The sequence below is a fragment of the Mesoplodon mirus genome (genome assembly GCF_964341445.2).
Source record: "Mesoplodon mirus genome assembly, chromosome: 11".
Lineage (NCBI taxonomy): Eukaryota > Metazoa > Chordata > Mammalia > Artiodactyla > Ziphiidae > Mesoplodon > Mesoplodon mirus.
Window position 1 is genome coordinate 54,706,488 of NC_138987.1, and position 21,171 is coordinate 54,727,658.

Consider the following 21,171-nt stretch of genomic DNA (forward strand, 5'->3'; position numbering starts at 1 on the left):
ATTCTCCCGGACACAGTCCCTCCTGCCCACCCCATCTCCTGAGCAGTCCTGCCCCTGGCCACCCACCCTCTTAGGGACCCTTTGGCATGATGGGGGCTGGATGTTCTCTGGCTGAGGGTGGGAGGGACTGGAGACCCCCGTATGTTGGTGAAGCAGCCCAAGGTCCCTGAAGATGGACATGGAGGACCCTGTAGAAGTCAGAGCAGTGAACAAAGAGGGCTTTGAACCAGGCCTTGGCAAAAGCTCTGAAGAGCCAGTGCCTTTGGCCCAGCCTTCTTGCTGCCCTCATACTCCCAAGGACTGGCTCAGACAGACTTCTGGCTCCGGCCCTTCTCTCCAAAGGGGATTCCTTATGTAGCTTTGTACCCCAAATGCTGAAGAGCGCTGTGCCCAATTCATCTGAAGCGTTACCAGGGATGGGTTCATCCGCTTGATGTCCTTCTCTTTTAAGAGTAAATACTTTGGAGTCAGATAGTCCTGATTTCAGTGTTAGTTTCTGCCACTTATTGGGCAAATGATCCTGAGCAATACACAATGTCCCTGAGCCTCAGTTTCCTCACCTGTAAAATGAGAATAATGATATTATTCACTTCATTGTTTGGTTTCACAGTGCCTGGCACATAGAAAGCACTCAGTAGACATTAGTATCATGGTTATTATTCTGAATATCCACCCCATCCTCCATTCTCTCTTGCTCCATGACCACTACCAGGCTTGACCCTCCAACCTGATGACCGCAGCCCAGCAAATGGGTCCGTCAGATGAGAGCACCTCAGTCTGAGCCTGAGCTAGACTCTCCACGGAGGTGACGGGTATGGGGGTATGGGAATGGGGGTCGTGTGGGAGAACTTCAGACAGTAGGTGTCGGGTGAGGCTGACACTGACCTTAGATGATTGAGTGGACTTACAATGGCCATTTTGCATTGCTTGCAAAGCACATGACTCATACAAGTAGAGCCCTGAATGGTCAAGAAATTCACTGATTCTTTGGTTTTGAGGGAGTTCAACGGACCTATGAGAAGCTGGCTAAACTCATGAAACCTCTTTCCAGCAAAATATAGAATTCTCCATGTTTTGCGTATGATTTTAGTAGGTTTCTCTATGAACCTCAGGGTGGCCTCTATTCATCTCACAGTCAGAGACTGGAGCCCAGAGGGGCTGACTGACTTGCCTGAGGACTGCAGCTTGCAGGTGACATAGCTGTGACTTGAATCCAGACGTTCAGAGTCCTCTCTCTTCCTTCATGGGGAGGAATGCCTTCATCCAGTTCTTTGGCTGAGAGTGTGTTCACTTCCCCTTCCAGGTACTTGGGGGATTTGCAGGCCCGCGGTGGGCTCCCCGGGGATCCTGAGGAGGTTGTTCTAGGGTTAACTCAGGTGTGGCCAGGCTTGGGTAAAAGGGATTAAGAGAGGCAAGGTCAGAGCCCAGGCTGGGAGCCCAGAGCCCCCCGCACGTGGTGGTGAAGGGTTAACAGAGCCCAAGTGTGGCTCTGTGTGTGTGCTCGAGGGCAAGGTGGCGTGTGCAAAGGCGCACGTCTCTCACCCGCGCATGTGGGAGCTACGGACCGCAGGCCAGCCTGGGAGAGAGGTGCCACGGTGTCCTGGGATGAATGGGTCTCTGTCTTCAAGGCTGTGTGAGTCTCTGTGTGTGCAGTCCCATTAACTCGCCCTCGGCCACATGTGGAAAGGGGAGGAGAGCCCTGGAGAAGCCCAAACCACTCAGAGTCCTTCTGATTTTAGAATGAAATAGAAGGCACAGAAGAAAGAAAATTATACTGACCCAAACTCATATATTAATAGAGCGTGCACGCGTGTGCGCGTGCACACACACACATGCACACACACACGCTCTGGTGCCCTGTCATAACCTCCTCTTCTCAACCCTACTGTCAACCTCCTGTTACGCATCTGGGTACTTTGGGGGAAGGATCTTTAGCTAATACCCTAAAACAGATTCTAGAGACCTGACCCTATTTGCTCTTGGGGTGGTTTCAGTTTCGTACTGTGTGTGTCTGTCTTCTCCTTGTCTGTGAGTCTAGGTGTGGCTTCTCTTTCCCCTGCCTCACCTGCAGCTCCCGCGATGTGCGCTCAGAACTCCAACTCAGCCAGCAGGCCTCACTTGCACCGTTGTGCCTGTGATGGATGGGCTTGGCCCAAGTCCTGTCCTGAGCCCCATGTTCCTGCTCCTCCTTCGAGTCCTCTTGGGGCCCCTGTTTCCCTTGGCTGCGGTTTGTTTAATGGAGTGACTCCTGTCGGGAGCAACCCAGAGCTCAGGACACAGGGAGATACTTGTCCAAACTTGCTATTTTTTTTTCACCAAAAGGAGCCAAGCCACAGTGATGGGCTCAGTGGCCTGGCTGGGAGCCTTCCTCATCCCTCCCACCACTAGCCTGGCCTCCATTCCCCTCACTGGCCCTTGTTACCAGTGGCTTCTGGTTCAGGACTTCTAGTTATCCATTGGGAGTCCTCCTCAGTAGGAGTCTGGCTTCTTATGTGAGGAGAAAAGGGAGATCTGGGTTCTGTGGAAGTAGCTGAGGCTGAGAGAGATGCCCTGGGGACCAAAGGATAGGCCCACAGAGACCAATGACCATACCATATTCATCCCTCTCTCCCCAGTGCCTGGCACAGAGTAGGTCCTAAAAGAGTGAGTGAATGAATGTTGGATGGATGGATGGATGGATAAGCAGATGTGTAGATGGGTGAATGGGTAGAAAGATAGATAAATAAATGAAGACTCTTAGATCCAAGTAGACATTCTGATAAAACTAATCTGATTTCTTGGTCAAAACGTGGGACACAAGGAAGGAGAAACCTAGGTCTAGAAGGTGCAGCCAACTTACTCCTGAATCTAAAGGAAATCTCTTTTCCCAGACTCTTTACAGCGTGTCCTTGAGACTCCCCTGGAGGTCTGGGGTTGGGTGAAGCTGGCCTTTTCTCCATCCTCATGTTTTGCTTCAGGCCCCTTCTTGCAGAGGCTTCTCTGCCCACTAGAAAAGGTGCTTTGCAGCTGGGCAAAGCAGCACTGAGTTAGGGAGGAGATAGATGGGAAGAGATGAGGCTCAGGCTGATGGGGGTGCCATGGAACAGGACCCTGGGCACAAAATGTTTTAGGCTGGGGCTAGAGCAGACTGTTATGTGCTTGGACCAGGAGGTGGAGAACATTTCCAGAACCTAACACAGGGGCCTGACATAGTAAGCACTTGTATTTTTTTGAATGAATGAATAAAACATTCCTATATCCTCTCCTCTCTAGATAACACCCCCAAATCCTTTTCCAAAAGGTATAGAGAATTCTCAAGAGCGCTAGACTGCTAAGGACCTTCCTTTGAGGGTAGAACGAATCAGGGTCAACAGCCCTGCTGAGGGAAAAAGGGACAGTGGCATCTCTGCCCCCATCCAAACTCTTCTCACTCCCAGCCCTGCTACCCATGGTCCCCCCTCCTTCGTCCTCCTCCTCCAGCCCCATCGCTAGCTATCACGGTGCTGATCCAGAAGCTGGGGGTGCCAGGAGGGAGCAACACAAAGCTGCCGTGTGTACATGAGTGCATACGTGCTTGCATGAGTGGCCGTGATGAGGGGGCTTGGCTGAGGAGACGGGCGGCTCCATTCCACCAAGGCCGACGCCGTGGGGCTTGGAGATCCCATTCAGGGGTCCTGTCCCCAGGCCAGATCCAGTAGATCTTCTCTGGTGCTGAGATCTTCATGGAAGGAAGTTCTCAGAGCTCCTCAGGGGCTCTTGTTGCTGGCATGGGCTCCTGAAGTTTAATCACTCTTCCCTGCTGCAATTTGCCTTGGGAGAGTCCAGGTAGAGCCTTCCCTTAAAGTAGATGCATGGTCAAAGCTGCCCTCTGCATCAGACCTAGAAAGCCTGGGTTTTAAGGCCGGAGGGGGCTTGCCTGTGGTCTGTGCTGAGCCCGTTTTCTGAGCAGACACAGAATTGTTGGCTCAGGGCAGGCAAGAAAAGGCCTCGTGCGCCAAGGGAAAACAATTAGGAGTAATTACCATCAAGAGGGGCCCCCAGTGAGGGGCGAGGGTGGGAAAGGCCGCCTGTTTAAGAGGAAGCTGAAAGTGGCAGACTGATTTGGGGGAAAAACTCAGAGACAGAGGGTGGGAGGAAGGGTTGAGTGTGTGCTGTCTTTCTTTTCCAGGAAGACAGCAGGACTCCTCCCCCTCGGCCTCTACAGGGGCTCTCTGTCCGGAGGTGGGAGGGGAGAGCAGGAGGGCACCGGGCTCTGCATTCCTGAGATTCTCAAACCAGTCGGAACGGAATGGCAGAGGAAACTTCATACTGAGGGGACAGAGCCCTAGACACAGACAAAAGTGAAAAGATAAACTGGGGCACTGGGGAGCACCCAAAGTGTCCCCAAGTGTCCCCCCACGCGACGCCCTTGATCCCTGAGAACCGGTGGCGATGCGCTGGATCTGCTTGGTGTCTCCCTACTCACCACCCTCCAGTCCTCAGCCCTGCCCCTTTCGGGATTAGAACCAGAGGCCTCAAAGGACAAGTGTTGCTAGTATGGGCAACCTGGAGTTGGGGACAAGAGTGGGGGGCAAAAAGAAGGTCAGTTGGAGAAAGAGCTGTCGAAGGAGGGGTAAGGGAATTCCTTGGTACCCCTTGCTAGAAAAGTCAAGAGGAAATGAACCCCAAAGGAGAGGTGCCCTGACATTCCCCTTGACCTTCCAAATTAAGGTGAAGAGACAAGTAAGGGCCTCAAACCTGCTCATGAGGGAAAAGAGGGAGGCTTGGTCTTTGCGGACCTCATCGGGGGCTCTCGCTGGCTTCATGCTGGTGGAGCCCCGTGACCCCTGCCAAGTGAGACGGAGCAGGGCTGGCTGTGTGAAGTGGCAGGCCACAGGCTTCGGGGACACAGGCTCTTGGCTTGGAGTCTCTGTTTCTATCACTGACAATCTGTGAGAATTTGGGCAACTTATGCAGTCTCTATGCTCCTCGTTTTCTCATCTGAGAAATGGGGATAAAGTACCTACCTCATACACTTGTAAGGAATAAATGAGGTAATGTATATAAAGATTTGGCACATAAAGCTGGGGCCAGGGCCTCAATAAATGCTTAGTCTTATTATTATTATTGGAAGAAGACAACTCTAAATGCTAAGTGGATGATGAATTTGGAGCCAGAGGCCCTGGGGGAAGCTGCCCTGTCAACCATATACGAGGAAGTGAGTGAGGACTTGATAGGGTGGAGGCTCTTAATATCGAAGGTAGGCACTGCTCAGAGATGCTGAATAACTGTAATTCGTTCACTCCTTCAACAGTTCTCTCCTTCCATTGTTCTAGGCACCTGGGATGCAGCATAAACAGAATATTTTAGCGAGAGACTGACAAAGCAAATGAGTAAATAATACAGTCAGATATGAAATGCTACAGAGAAAACATGAAGGGAGCTAGGGAGTGTGAGAACTGGGGTGTGGGAATGACAGAGGAGGTGAGGGAGTGAGTCGGGGGAGAGTGGCTGGGGGAAAGCCCTCCAGCCACAGGAAGCTGCAAGTAGAATGACCCTGAGGCAGAAGCAAGGTGGGTTTGTTAGACAAACACCAAGCAGGCCTGCGCGGCCGAGACCACGGAGCCGGGGCAGAGTGATGGGGGGAGCTGTTGGAAAGGTGGTGAGCCACCGTGCAGGGCCTCGCGGGCCCGTGTCGGCATAGGTAATTGGCCGGTCGTGGGCTGACGGGAAACGGAGCTCAGCTGTACAAGGAAGCAAACTTTCTTGCCTGGGTTTCAGAAGAGCATCTGGTACAAACACTATATATAAAATAGATAAACAACAAGGTCCTACTATCTAGCACAGGGAACTATATATTCAATATCTTGTAATAAACTATAATGGAAAAGAATCTGAAAAAGAATAAAAAGCACATATGGAACATGAAATCCTTAAGGAACGTGAGTCCCACCCCCCTTCCCTTTGTAACTTTCTGCGGGGCCCAAGACCAACCCAGCCACCTGGGGGTAGAGGCTGACTCTGACTCACAATTGGGTCCAGGTCCCCACTGTGATGGAGTCTTCTCCCCATCTGAAGACCCAGGCAATCGTCAGCTATCTTTAACCACATTGGGGAATCGGAAAACAAGAGTGGCTTGAAGGTTTCTCTCCTCACTCCAACCATTTTCAAACGGCTGAAAAATCTTAACTGTGTCAGAAAAATGTTAGAACTCAAGAAATGTCCTGGAGGGACTTCCCTGGTGGCGCAGTGGTTAAGAATCCACCTGCCAATGCAGGGGACACGGGTTCGAGCCATGGTCCGGGAAGATCCCACATGCCGCAGAGCAACTGAGCCCGTGCGCCACAACTACTGAGCCTGCTCTAGAGCCCGCGAGCCACAACTACTGAGCCCGCGTGCCACAACTACTGAAGCCCACGCGCCTAGAGCCCATGCTCCGCAACAACAGAAGCCACCGCGATGAGAAGCCTGCGCACTGCAACGAAGAGTAGCAGCCAAAAATAAATAAATAAATAAATTTATTGAAAAAAAAAGAATGTCCTGGAGATGACAAGCAACTCTTCTAACTCAACACAGATAAAACTGTTTCACCGGGATAGTGGAAGATTTATCAGAAGTTGGTGCTTTCTTGTTTCATTCTTTGGAGTGCGAGTTTTACAGGTAGACCAGCGAAAGCACTTCCTGGAGGCTAGATGGTGAGAAGAAAGGGGTGTGGGAGGGGGCAAGGAGACAAGGGATGCTGTTAGGTAGCCAGGGTGGGTTGGAAGTCCCGACTAGTGTGTTTGGCTCAGGAGGGCTCTCTGGCTGGCTCCACAGACAGGTCTGGTTTTAAAAAGTGCCAAGGAGCCACAGATTTGCATGTTATTTGCGTTTCAGACTTCAATTCCAGGTATGTGGAATGAAATGAATGAATGAACAGTATTCAGACTCCTGGTTAAGGCGTGGACTCCAGAATCCAGACCACACTGAGGATCCAATCACTGGTCCAGCTTGGATCAGGAGACACAGACACAGACAGAGACAGAACAAACAGTCAAAGAGACAGAGAGACAGTCAGAGAGACAAACACCATCGAGTCCTTTTTTACCAGGGAGTTTCCAAGTCAAAGCAAGAAAGCAAAATCCACAGAATTTATTTTAAAATAAATCAACTTTTAAAAACTAGGGAGTCACACATAGATAGTCAGATAAAGGCAACATCATCCTTGACTTATCTCCACCTCTGCCCCTCCATCATCTATACCCAGCTTCAAACTGGACCATATGCCTATGAGTCTGCCTTCTTTTTTTTTTTTTTTTTTTTTTTTTTTTCTTTTTGCGGTATGCGGGCCTCTCACTGTTGTGGCCTCTCCCGTTGCGGAGCACAGGCTCCGGACGCGCAGGCCCAGCGGCCATGGCTCACGGGCCCAGCCGCTCCGCGGCATATGGGATCCTCCCAGACCGGGGCACGAACCCGTATCCCCTGCATCGGCAGGCGGACTCTCAACCACTGCGCCACCAGGGAGGCCCCGAGTCTGCCTTCTTGATAAGGTCCATTGCTTGGTATCTGCCTGGCCTCCTACAGGAGTTAGACTCTAAGGTCTTTGAGGATGGGTGGCTTTTATTTCCACCAAATGGTCAAACCATTTCCACCAGATGGTCAAACCATCTCTTCACTCCACCCTCCAGGGCCCCCAAGCCCAGTGCTTAAACACAGGCTTATTAAACACCTAGCATAAGGGGCTCCCCAGAAGTATTAGATGAGGAAAATGCCCTCCAGGAACTTAGCTCTGGCTAATAGACAAGACGCAGGCAGCATGTAAAAGAGTCCATTTAAAGGACAAGGCAGACAGAAGGGGACACACAATCCATAATGGATGTACAACATCACTGGAAATAAAAAAAAAAAAACATAAGGAAAACTATATAATAGAAAGGTGTGTGGTTAGGGAAAAAATACTTTGATTAGGCCCCTTGCATAGAGACTGAAACCCCTGAAGGACATGCCAAACTGCTGAGGAAGGGGCTTTTGTTAAGGGCAGAGTGAGGCATTAGGTTTAGGGCCACAAAGGAGGTGCAGCCTCACTGCAGGCTGATGTGAGTGGACCTTCTACCCCGGACTCCTGCAATGTTGGTTAAGTAAATGTTTAGTCAGTTACCCCTACTCCTCCCAAGCAGGCCAGAGAGAAGCAGCTTGCACTCCTGGCCTGGAAAAAAAGCACCAAATCATTCACCTGCCTTCACTGGCAACACAGGTCTCAGTCCATTCTTGATGTAAAGGACAGATTACAATACATATGCCATGTGGGGTTGTATTATTTTCTAAGCGCTGCAGATGTCCAGATAAGAGATTTTAATGTAATCAGGGAAGGCTTCAAGGAGGTGAGATTTGGGGGTGTGTGCGCTGTGTATTCGTGAAAGCAGTAGAGTAAATTGGATGAGGGGTGCCCAGCAGGTGGAAGACTCTGGGCTCCTTGTGTGCCTCTCCCCGACAACTTTCCTGCCCCAGCACTAAAGTTCTGCAAAGGATGGAAGGACAATCTCCAGAAGTCAAGCAGTTGATGGTTATGCCTCAGTCCAGAATGGAGAAAAGTCAGCGGCTATGATCTGTTCCATTAGGAAAGACTGACCTGCGCCTTAACTCTAACATCAAGCCAGTGTTAACACTGGCCTTAAACTTGACTTTGAATCTCTACCTTGACCAATTTCTATTCCAAGCAGCATTATGGCCCTCAATAACATTTCAGAATCTTAGACTTTGACCAGACCCTGGACATCTGGTTCAACCACTCCCAACTGGGATTCTCCCCGCCCGCTCCCTGACAGGCCAGAGAGGCAGCCTGCACTAACGTTTCCTCGAGGTTTATCTTGTAGCTAAAAGTCTCCTAGTTTCCCATTTCTCTCCCACAGGGGATGCATGTCTAAGTACTCTTCTCTTAGTGGTGACCAGCATAACCCCATTTACCCTTACATTACGTCACTCCCCACCTCCAAAGCTGGGAATAGGAATTATGGGCTCTTAAAAGACAGATATTAGGATTCACCACAGGTGAAATAAGGCCTGGGCTATTAGGAAAGCTACTGGGTTGAGTCTTACTTGTCCCTTCCCAAATTTTAGGATGAATTTGAAGCTGTGGACAGATTACTCCTGGGTAGGGAAATATGGCCACTTTGCCAGAAGCTCAGCATGTAGTCTGAGTCAAGAACAGGGCCTGATAGCGTTACACGTCCTTTTCTGACTCTCTTGGGTATGTGAGCTCCCAGGATGAAAGCATCATATTCCACCCTACCCCAACCCCCCTGGCCCATCCAGGTGGAGCAAGGGAGGAGACAAAGGCCGAGTGTCAGTTGCCTCTCTTACTCTGGGTTAAGACATATTTGAGAGCTGGAGGGATGGCACAGGAGGACCAGAAGCTGAAACGTTAAAAACATTGGGGCTCTGAAGCGAACCCTCCCTCTCTACCCACTAGAGCCTTTTATGGGCCACGTAGAACCAGGTGGCCACGGACAGACTATGGAATATGGCTGCTGGCACTGCTTTTCCAGGCAACCTGTTTCTATCCCAGAACACTAAAACTTTAGGGCTAATCTTGCTAGGGGCAGTGGGTAGAAGATGCTAGCACAATTACAAGGGCAAAATAAGGGAGGAGTTGATACCACAGAGAAATATGTAGCACCTCATATACAGAGGAGTCAGTTTACACAAAGTCTCCAGGCCAGATGAGGGAAAAGCGCTTACATTCAACCCTAAACAGGGCTCCCGGGAGCAACGGTGGGTCCCAGGTGACAAATGGGATGGAACTAGCCTCTGTGCCTTGCACCATGTATCCTCAAATGGGCAGGAATGGTCTGATTTTCTCTGTACAGGGTCCAGGAGTGATTGTTGAGACTGTGGTTTCTGCTGAAGGCTTCATATCTGGCATCTAGAGCTTATCATCCATCAAGTGTTCCTTTTTTTAGGGGAGGCAGGTAATTACGAGCACTGGACACAGAGGACAGGGGAAGATGGGAGAAAAGGAAAGCAATAGGCTTCAGTTTAAAGCAGGTTAAACAAGACACTGGTAACATGCCCTTGGCCATGGAATACAGGAACGTCATATTTTTTCCCCCCTGTCATCAAGGTCCACCCTTAAATGAAGAAGAAAGTTTCCAGATGCTGGTCCTGCTCTTCTTGGGCAGCTCTCTGGAAAGGATGGCCCCCACTATGTTAAGTCTACTTGGTTCCCACCCTGGACCACCTGTGTCTCAGCCTGGCCCACTCATGCAGGGCATCTCAGGATTACTAACTTCACCTTGTACCAAACTGCACTGGTCAGAAAGTGGGGTCAAATTCAGACAGGCTTAACAATACCTTGTATATTTTTCAAAGTGCTTTTGTTGCATGTTTCATTTTCTGCTGTACATGGCAATAAATATTTGTTGCTTTGGTCTGTACAAAAAGTCTGTGAGGAAGGTAAGACAGATGTTATCTAAATGGACAAACAATAAATACAGAGAAGTATCTTGTTTTGAGTCCCCCAGACAATAGCAAGAGTACCTGAAAAACTCAGGTCTTTTTGATTCATGGTCCAAAATCTATACCATATTGTCACCTTTCAAGTTGTCACTTAAATACATTAAGTACCAAGAATCAATGTTCAGGAGTCCCACGATGAGCCTGCAGGCCATAGCTCTCTAAACGAGAATGTGAAAGTCCCAGGAACTCATATATAGAAAGCTATTTATTTCCTATAGAAAACACCAAAAAAAACCCCAAAACAAAACAAAACAAAAACAAAACAGGCAAGAAAGAAAGAAGAAAAAAAAAGAAAACAAACAAACAAAAGGTGGTCTTCCCCCCAAAGGCAGGCAGTATGAAAAAGGTAGGACATCTAGTTGCTGGAGTGGAAAACAGTAACATTCAGTTAACAATGGAATATTTAAAAAAAATAGTTTTCTTTTCAAATTGTAACCTGTGGTAACACATAGAAAAATGTACTAAACAAGCTTGATATAAAACAGAGTAAAATTTTCAAATAAGCCCAGGGAGAAAGCACAATGCTGGAAAGGATGAGGTACATGGGAAGAGAAGAAAAGATCTCATACAAAACTACCTATTACAATACAGAAAAAAGTATAAAATGTTCCTATTTTGGAACTTAAGTACAAAATGACACTGGCATTGGATCATTTCACTATCTAGCCTGAGGAGCGCTCAGAGGGTGGGGAGATGCCACACAGAACAAAAGGAATAGCAGTTTTTCAATCTCAAGTTATCAGTCCAAATTCCACCCGTTTTCCAGTTGAAAATCTCGCCTCCCTCTGTAACCTCTACCCCTAAGCCAAAATTCACCCAGGAATCGAAATATTCTGTTAGGAAGTCCACAAACACCCTACACATAGGGGCTGGGATCTGTGCGTGCTGGAGCTAAATTTGGAAAATGGTAATAAACCTACAGGCTAAAATGGTGAACACATTCAGCCTTCAAAAAAAAAACAAAAACATATCCCTGTGAAATATATATATATATATATTAAATTCTCTGTGGTTAGAAAACATATTTAAACTAGCTAGCCACAGACCAAACTAGACCTGCATTCATCCAATGCTGGAATTTTATGCTAAAGACTGAGGTCCTTCTTCTTGGTCAGAAGTAGGTAGCAGTAAAAGTGGTGCCTTGTCGCTCCACTAAACCGCTCCCTGGGTGGGTCTTCCCCGTATCATGTGTTGTGAGCACATGCAAGCCTCTGCTTTTAAGGAAAGGACTGCCTGGGACTTTGGGGTCCATCCAGGGCTCACGTGTTGTGCCTCAGGAGAGGAAGAAGCTACAGATGATAAAACAGCCTTGTACAGAAGCAGACGGATTTCACAAAGGGCATATAAATAGGAAAAGTCCTGGAGGAGGGAATTACGCAGGTGCCCCAAAGTCCAGTTGACAGTCACTCTCCCAGTGACATATCTTGAAAATCCTGTGTGTATGTATGTGTGCGTGTATATGCTGGTGGTTTTCATCCCTACCTTTTTGCCCACGTCCTTTCCTACCTCTTAGTAAGGCCTAACAACAAGAGTTTACATGAAATCAAGAGTCTTTCCAAGCTGCTCTCAGGCCTCTAATTAGAGACTGAGTGAGGCTGGAGCCCTTTGAAAATAAGATGGCAGAACTGAAGAAGTGAAAAGCAGTCTCTCTCTTCAGCTTAGGGATGTCCCTCACCCCTTTCACAGCACCGAAGTTTCTTTGCAAAAATAGTATCTGAGATACAAAAGGAAAGGCAGATGTGCTTGTGAGTGCATCTCTCCAGGGCCTGGTCCAGGATCAAGGACTTTACAAGAACAGAGGGTTGGGAGCAGCTGTTTCCAAGGTCTCTGGCCGTAGACAACAAAAAGCTGGTCTCCCCCAAGTCCACGTCTGCTAATTCAGACAGTCTTCACAAGAGCTTTCGGTGGAGGATTTCCCAGACCATCCGCTTCCGGAAGTAGGGCATGTGTTGCTGTAGGGACACAGAGACACCCTTATTTTCATTTCTTGTATGCAGACCTAACACTCCTTTCTGTATTAAGGTTTTCAACTAAAATAATCTCAGCTGAATTTCTGATCTTTCAAATGGCTCATTCTTCATCACATGTGATATTTTTCTTTCTATTACTATCTTTATTGCTATTTTCCATTGTTGTAACCTTAGAAGTTTTGTTGGGCATTGCCAGGAGTCCCCAGGGTACACCCAAACGTCTCCAAGAATTTTGAGAACAGTGTCTATCAAGTCCTCTATGTTAAACTTTTAAGAGGATATGAGATCCAACCCTTGAAAATCAAAAACTCACTTTTTACGGGAGGAGTTATAGGAACTGCAAGAGTGAGCTCCACCCAAGGGCTATGGTGGAAAAATCTGGTAAAGCCATTGATTTAAACAGAAGAGTTAAGTGGAGGACACAGAATAACCCCTAATCTCTAGTCTCAATCCACTTTGGTCTCCGAAGGACCACGTGGACAGAAATAAACAATCACAAACTATAAGAAGACTGACCAGCTGCATCAAGTGAGGGGCAGGGGAGGAGGGCAGCATAACAAATTACACTAGATCAAGGTGTGGCCTGTTCCAAAACTTAACTGCTATCCAAATAAAGGGAAACTATAGGAAACTTGCTCTGGTCCCAGTTCTCTGCTTCTTACAGGATTTGAGGTAGGTGGGAGAGATGGGCGGAGAAGAAGGCTCCGCCCATACATCACAATATGTGATATATGGTAACCCAGGACGTGGCCTATCACTACCCCTTTTTCTTGTGACGTGGCACAGGCAGTAACCACCCGTGTTATGAGCCACAAGCTGAAGCAGAGCCCCCTAAGTGGAGCAAGTGGAGGGAAAAACATCTATCTGGCAGTCTGGAGACAGGGTGGTCATAGAGCTCCCTCCTGAAGGCTTGGCTCACCTGTGTGAAGTTGATTGGTCTGTCTTTGGTAATGCAGTCAGCATATTTGCAGGCAAACATGCCACAGTCGCTTCCATTCATCTGCTGTGGAATTTCCTGAAAGGCCAAAAACAATAAAAAAAAGTGACATCTTTCCAAGCTTCCTTCTTTCTTATTTGATTATAAGTAAGAGCCAAAGGATATAAATTTTACAGGTTTCCCTGAATTTTGAAGAGATGACCCTGGTCCCCCACTCAGAACAACAGAGGCTCAGAGAAAAAAATTCAGCATCTCAGTCCAGCCTGTGTATTTCATATTAATCACACAGGAGACTATCTTAGATTTCCATGACACCCAAGGGTGTAAAAGCTGGCCCCTCCCACAAGAGTCAGACAATCTGCAAACATTTCCCACAGATCAAAGTTTAGCAAAATAGCTGGGCATTTATAAAACCTAGTTCTTCGTAAGAAACATGTTACTAGTTTCCCACAGATAGCTTACTCTATCTTCCCCAAGGAACCAAATGACCAAGCTGAGGTGAGGCTAGACACTAACACAGAAGGTCTCTGGGGACCAAGCAGTAAAATCCTTTTCTTTCCAATACCCTAGTCTCAGGATTTCCATCTCATCAAGAAGAAATGTACCTGGCTTTTCTTGCTGAAGAGTTGCCAGCCATTGGTGTCAAACTCTTTCCTTTTCTTGTCAATGCTTTCTTGCTTCAGGTATTGCCTAAAGGTATTGGGAGAATGAGATGAGCTTGGGGAACACTGATGACAGCTGCCACTGCAAGAATGGGGTTGACAATCCTTAGGAAGAGTTTTCTTCTGCGCGTCTAAGGAAAACAGTATATACTACTGGGCAGGGAATCTTTGGACTGCTAAGCCTCCTTTGGAGGTCCCACAATTCAGGCCTGCCCTGTCAACCTGAGAGAAGCATGACATCTGCCTTTGATACCCAGGCTCCTTCTACCTACTGTCCATCCTGAGGAACAAGTTCTGATTCTTTTCCTTGGTTTATATGGGCCTACAGAACTCAATCTAATGGAAGAAAAATGTTTCTCCAGCAATACTGAGGTATTTATTTATTTATAGTCTTGATTCTCCTGTGTGAAAATTCAGTCCCAATCAACACTGTGTTGAGTGCACACCTCATACACAGCACCTTCTTCAGTGCAAACCGCTCACCATTCTGGAACCCAGCCCCCTCCTGGCTGCCAAAATGGTACAGTGAGGAATAGACATTTTGGAAAGAGAAACAGATGGGATATGAAGAGATCTGCATTCTGGTTCCCAGTTGAGCCACTAACTAGTAGGACCTGAGCAAATCTAAGTCACCTCTGTGGGTCTTGGTTTCTTCATCTGAAAACTTAGGAGGTTGGAGCAGATGCTTTCTAAGTAGTTTCTGTATCTATATGTATATCTCCACTCTGTATTTAGAGCACTGGGACAGTAATTATCCCCATTAGGGCGTATTTTTGGTACTATATTATTATTAAACTTTACTTACTTAGATGGAAAATATCCATTCTTACTCAAGATAAAGATTTCCTTTATTAATCACTACATTGAAGGGATCAGAGAACTGAGTTCAATAGCTGGAAAAACATAACATATACCCAACATCAAACTCATTGTCCTCAACTCCCTACTTACAAGAGGATCCTGCAGGCTTCATTGTTTATCCCACCCATGGAGTCGTAATAGGTAATATTCTTCTTTCTAAAGTCTACAACCTGGGAATTAAAAAAAAAAAATCTGTGTTTATGAAGTGAAGAAAACTGGTTTCTCAGCTTTTCCCTTCCCTGGAATTTGGAACCTTCTGCCAGATTTCCTACGATATCATGACAAGTTTGATGGATGCTTAGCATTATACCATGCCTAATCTGCAGAGGAGAGAACGGGGGATTATTTACTCAGAACTACAATGGGGGCTGATTGACTGGTGGCTCCAGTAATTGCCCTGAAACCTTTTTCTAGTATTCAGGTTCTCCATCTGCACTGTGGGTAACAGTGAAGACAGAACATGCTCTTCAGAGAACGTAAGTTGAGTGAGATAATTTCCATACATTTTCTGAAAGATGGTAAAAGAGTCTAGGTTTTGTTTCTTTACTTGGAGAATTTCCTTTTGGCTTATGCTTTTCAAATGTAATTCAAAACAGACTGTGAAATACTTTTTATACTTTTATTAATATATTAAGCTCATGTATCCATGTTCTCAGAGTCATAAAAAATATTAAATTACCAAGTATGCAAGACAAGTCATGATTAGGCAGAAAATAACAGTCATAGAATCTGAGTTGCCAGCATCATTAAGAAGTCACTTTTACTCCCCATCCTTTGCCTTTAGCCTGCTTTGACTTATAACTCCTTTTTTAAATATTTCCAGAAAAGGAAAACTCCACAGCTTTCTTCAAAGTCTAAGTATCTCCCACTCTTGACAGGGAGTTCACTGATCTATCCAATTTTTAGACAACTAAATGCTACTTTTTCTCTCAGTCATCTAGTGAAAATGTAGAACTAATATTCACTACTCTCTGTGTATTCTATAATTACATAGATTTCTTTTAAATTTTATCAGTAATAAAAGAGGCACTCACAGCAAGACACCAGTGCACTCCCAGGTGAATGGGCACCAAAAGAATGTCAACAGAAAAGACATCCACTTTCTTTGTCCAACGTTTCACTGCTTGATAACCAGCTGTTTTTAACTTAGTGAAAAAAAAGGTATTAAATGCATGCACACTTGGCAATCCCTTCTCTTTACTTCGCTCCATCAGCATATTCATGTAGAAATTGATGATCTGTGGGAAGAAAGTATATGTATTAAAATAGATACTCCAGCCTTTCAAAATAGTTGTGTTGTAAGAAGGAAACACAGTTGCTATATTGCATAGCATAGGTTAGTTTCCTAATCAATTCAATTATGACTTCAACACCCAACAGCCTCATGTCCCTATATCAAATTCTGACTAGAAGGGAGGAAGGTGTTGAGGTGGTTATATACAGTGAAAACAGAAAAAGCTGATGTGTGTGTATATATATGGTTCTGGATACATATGGGAAGATGTTGGCCGGACTTGTAGAAGACTGAAGATCAGGTTAAAAAAACTGGAAAATGAGGAGGAAGGGGTGGTACAAGGTGAGACTCAGAGAAAAGGAAAGGAAGGAGTACAAGCAGTTTAATGAGGTACACACTAGCAGTTCCTTTAATCTATCGGGACTGTGCGAGTAATTAAAATAAATCCTGAGCTCAGAGTCTACTGTTAATAAAGGTAAGATCAGTAGTTCAATCCTTCTATGTAGGTCTCCTGACTCTGCACAAAGGTAGAAAATTCTGCTGCATGACTAAGGATTGCATTTTCAGCCTAACAAGCCACCTAGCAGAAGCAAACTGTTTTGGCCTCAAGTAGAACTGAGTGACAGAATAAACCATCAACTATATTGGAAAAACATCTCTCAACTGGTAGTAGCTCAGCAATGTCACCTTTATAGAGGCAGACATGGATATAGTATAACCTACATTACATGAGACCTGAAAGTAAAATGACAAACATGAAGAGTAAAGTTCTCCCCCAGAATCTATATGGTTAGCTGCCTCATTTTTGTTGATTCCATTTATGCCTCCAATATCAAGTATAAGTGAAAGAAATTAAAATGCTTGATACAGGAGATATGTTAATGAAACAATGTGTTCTCTAACAATGACTATGTCGTCCACGGTTCCTTTAAGTCCAGGACTCCTTGGTACCAAAGCTTGAAAGTTACTGTGCCGGAAGTTACTGCATACTTACTTTATGTGGCCAGCTGAGGTCAGGCCAGTGTCTGTCAACTGCAAGGAATGAATGGGCTAACTGATCCAAAGCTTGGAAATATGACTAAGAAAACAGGCACATTTTTCAGAATGCTTTTTGGGGAATGGGAAAACACCCCGGTCCTTTGACAAATATTTACACACTAGAAGGCCAGAGCAGTGAGCTACTGCCCAATAGTAGGCAACTACATACTGGGGAGGCAGCAGGGAGCACTGCCAGGAACACACCGGAGCATATGGTCTAGACCAGAGAAAGGGCCTACAGATGAGGACGCCTAAGCAGTTGCAGGGAAACCACATTCACCATGAAGCAGAGCTCTGAGGGTGGTGGGAGGGAGAGCCAGGACTGAAGAGAGACACTGTTCTTCCCGCATCTCTGAAGACGGAACAACAGGCCCAGAGGACTCAGGTTGTGGTTAATTCTCTGCTGAGTGATGCCCAATAGGTAACTGGAGCTCAGTTATTTAAAATAATGATAATGAATTATGACACAATTAGGATCACAGATTCCTCCAATCCAGGTTTTTAATCTAACCCTGCCCCCAAAGATAATGGTGCTAAAGGATGCTTCTCGGCTTGTGAAGGCAGCCAGGAATGCAGGAGGATCTGCTCAGCAAGCACAGATTTCACAGCTATAATCTACATCCTCTAGTGAGAGAAAATCAGCAGGAAGGGACTGATTCCTCCGGCATTCTATCCCACAATATTAGCCATGCTATGAGGCTAAATAAACCCTTCAATCCAGGGGGTGAAGTGAACAGGCAGACAACCTGTCAGTCACTGTAAGCCAAACCCCCTATGGGGGCAGAAAAGTTATATATTACAACAGGCAACAAGGACTTAGGACAGAAGTAGAAGAAATCAGAGAGAGATAAGGATAGCCAAGCACATGAAAGCCCCGGAGATATATCTCCCCCAGGTGCCCATCAGAGGGGTATACCACCTTTGGGATAGTTACCCTGAAGTGAAAAGGATGACATAAATGAGTGTCATGCTACTCGTGACTATCCTCTTTTTCAGGAAGAAAGAGTGCCAGAAACCAATTAAGTTTAGCTGGACCTACACAGACTGAGTTGTTTGGCTTCTTATTTCATTTTGTTATTTTGAGAGAGTGGACCTATAAAGCTAAAGACCAAGCCAGCTGAACAGGAACAGAGACCTAGTGATCAGGACACCACACTAAGAATCCCTCTTCCACTGCTTCAGTTCTGCCTCCAACCAAGGTTTCTCCACTGAGAGGGAAATGGCTTCCTTCAAAGTCAGCTCATTAATTAGCTCTATGGAGTGGTCTGGGTTCTTTTTCATTTCTACTGTATCTCAGTAGGAGGGAGTTTAGTGGCTTCAATGTTCCCTCCCATTAACTGAGGACATGTAATCTGATATCTGAGGCAGAATTTAGATCTGAGTTTTTCTCCTCAGTTTTTCAGCTCTTACTCTATCCAAATGAGGAAAATTGCCGTAGTTCAGCCAAGACACAATCATACCAAAAAAACAAGCTAGGAGTTAGGAGAACAAAAAGAATCCTACACGTCATCTCACAGAGGGCTGAAGATAAAGGAAAAAGAAATGAGAGAAGGGATCACAGTGCTTAAGATGAAAGAGGAGCAGTGATGGTCAGAGCATTTGCTTGTATTTTGTGAAGACAAGGGTCCCTCCCCTTCCATGGTGAGAGCCTTTCTGCACACAGGACTCTCTTAGCTTCAGAAGAGCTTCAATTCCCTTTGGAATAGGGGGCTAAGAGTAATAAGTCAGCCCTGTGCCTACTGTTTGTCTTGCACTTGTCACTCTTTTGGGGCCCACACTTGCCTCTGCTTGCTGCAGCTCCTGGTGCCTGAAGAGCTGCCCTTCCTGCTGCCTTTGCAGCTTTGGCCATGAGTGCCTACTTGTCTATGCAGTCCTGTCTGGGGGTGGAATGGTTGTTTATAGTGTCTTATTCCTTTGTGATTTTATTTGAAGAGCTGCCAGGTTGAAGCTGAAAAAAGCTTCTCTTTAAAAGACTACCATGTTTTCAAACTAAGGACTCAATCCTTTTCCTGTATGTTACCACAATAACATAAATGACTGCTATTTGTATTCCCCTTCTCATGCAGTAAACCAGCCAAACTATTGTTTTCTCATGCATTTAGAAGTAAAACATTTCACAATACAATCCTGACTTTAACCCTTTCCAATTTCACACTTTGAACCCTTATAACTGACTTAGGAAATAAATGTTCTAAAAGTCCTGAGCATGACAGTGTTCCTGAGCAGAGACCAAGATAACTTTCAGAGGGAAAAAAAGCTGTTTTCCTATTTTACCCCTCCAGATTTTCCGCTCTACATACTCATTCTGAACTTTTTTTTTTTTTTTTTTACGATTTAATTGTATTTATTTTTGGCTGTGTTGGGTTTTCGTTGCTGCGCACAGGCTTTCTCTAGTTGTGGCGAGTGGGGGCTACTCTTCCTTGTGGTGCGTGGGCTACTTGTGGTAGCTTCTCTTGTTGTGGAGAACAGGCTCTAGGCGCGTGGGCTTCAGTAGTTGCGGCGCGCGGGCTCAGTAGTTGTGGCACACGGGCTTAGTTGCTCTGTGGCATGTGGGATCTTCCTGGACCAGGGCTCGAATCCGTGTCCCCTGCATTGGCAGGTGGATTCTTAGCCACTGCGCCACTGGGGAAGTCTCCCTCATTCTGATTTTTAAATTAGACTTATCCTTGTCAACCACAAAACCCAAAAGACTAACCAAGCAACAACCCCTGAATATTATGAGTCAGAAGGTCACTCACTCCTAAAAAGATCTAATCTAATAATATTATAGAAACCAAGAAGGCAGACTTCAGGTAAGCTCTATGTTACTGCATCCCTCACTGTGTCCAGGATTTTTCTCACATGCAAATTCAAGTAACAAATTATTAGAATTACTGCCAAGGTTTTAGAGAAAGAGAGGCAGGCAACATCTATCTTTATGGAGTCATGACAACTGTAATTATTCTCCCTGTGACCTCACATAAATCCCTGGTTTATCAATAGGACTAGTTCTATTAAGAAACACTTTAAAGAGGTAAACTATAATGACATGGAATCTTCCCATGGGTCATGTTAGAAACACTATAACTTCCATTCTGGTCATTTTATTCCACATGTTAGAGTGCATAGCATGTCGTAGACCCCATCATATTCACTTAACTAATTTATCTCATTTTGTCTGATTTTTTCCCCTTCTTACACAGTTTTTATTTCCTAAGGAAAACCTACTCCCTGTGCTAGGTTTGTCTAGTTGGGCTTAATGTTTAGCAAGATGTTTCCTCTCTTACCAAGCATCACTTAGATTTAACTTCTTGGAAACAGTTAATTATTGAGAGAGAGGTGGTGAAATCTTCAACAGTAATTATAAATTTGTCTATTTCCCCTTCCAATTTTCTCAGTTTTTGCTTCATCTGTTTTGAAGTTCTGTTAGGTTTGTACATATCTAGGTTGTTAACCCTCTTGATGAACTTACCCCTTTACCATTACGGAAAGTCTATCACTGGTAATATGACTTGCTCTGCAATCTACTTGGTGCGATATTAATATAGTTACTTCATCTTTCCTTTGTTTAGTGTTGGCACGGTATATTTTTCCATCCTTTTACTTTTAGCCTATATGTATCTTCATATTTAAAAGAGGTTTCCTGTAGACTATTTTTTAACCTAATCTGGCAATCTCTGCCTTTTAACAGGATGTTTACACTGTCCAATACGGTAGCTACTAGCCAAATGTGACTCTTGAGCACTTGAAATATAACGAATGCAAATTGTGTTGTAAGTGTAAAATACACACATTTTAAAGAGAAGGTAAAATATCTCATTAACAATATTTTCAGATTTATTACTTGCCAAAATAACATATTCTGGATACATTCGGTTAAATAAAATATATTATAAAATTAGTTTTACCTGTTTCTTTTTACTTTTTTTTTAATGTGACCACTAGAAAACTTAAAATTACATAGATGGCTCACATTATATTTCTATTGGGTGTGCTGGGTTAGGTCATTTACATTTAATGTGATTACTGAGATGGTTG

General features: G+C 45.4%; 1 protein-coding gene across 4 annotated transcripts in view; it reads right to left on the reverse strand.

Annotated features, from left to right (window-relative positions):
* Positions 1-10,032: 10,032 nt before the first annotated feature.
* The window catches only part of SENP1 (SUMO specific peptidase 1), a 58,617-nt gene continuing 47,478 nt past the window's right edge, over positions 10,033-21,171 (reverse strand). For all 4 annotated transcript variants that reach the window (XM_082636778.1, XM_082636780.1, XM_082636779.1 and 1 more), the window contains 5 exons: positions 15,917-16,120; positions 14,973-15,052; positions 13,965-14,049; positions 13,342-13,437; positions 10,033-12,404 (listed from right to left, as the gene is read on the reverse strand). In XM_082636778.1, coding sequence (XP_082492904.1) covers positions 12,342-12,404; positions 13,342-13,437; positions 13,965-14,049; positions 14,973-15,052; positions 15,917-16,120 — 528 coding nt within the window. In that variant the 3' untranslated portion in view covers positions 10,033-12,341. The remainder of the gene's footprint in view (positions 12,405-13,341; positions 13,438-13,964; positions 14,050-14,972; positions 15,053-15,916; positions 16,121-21,171) is intronic.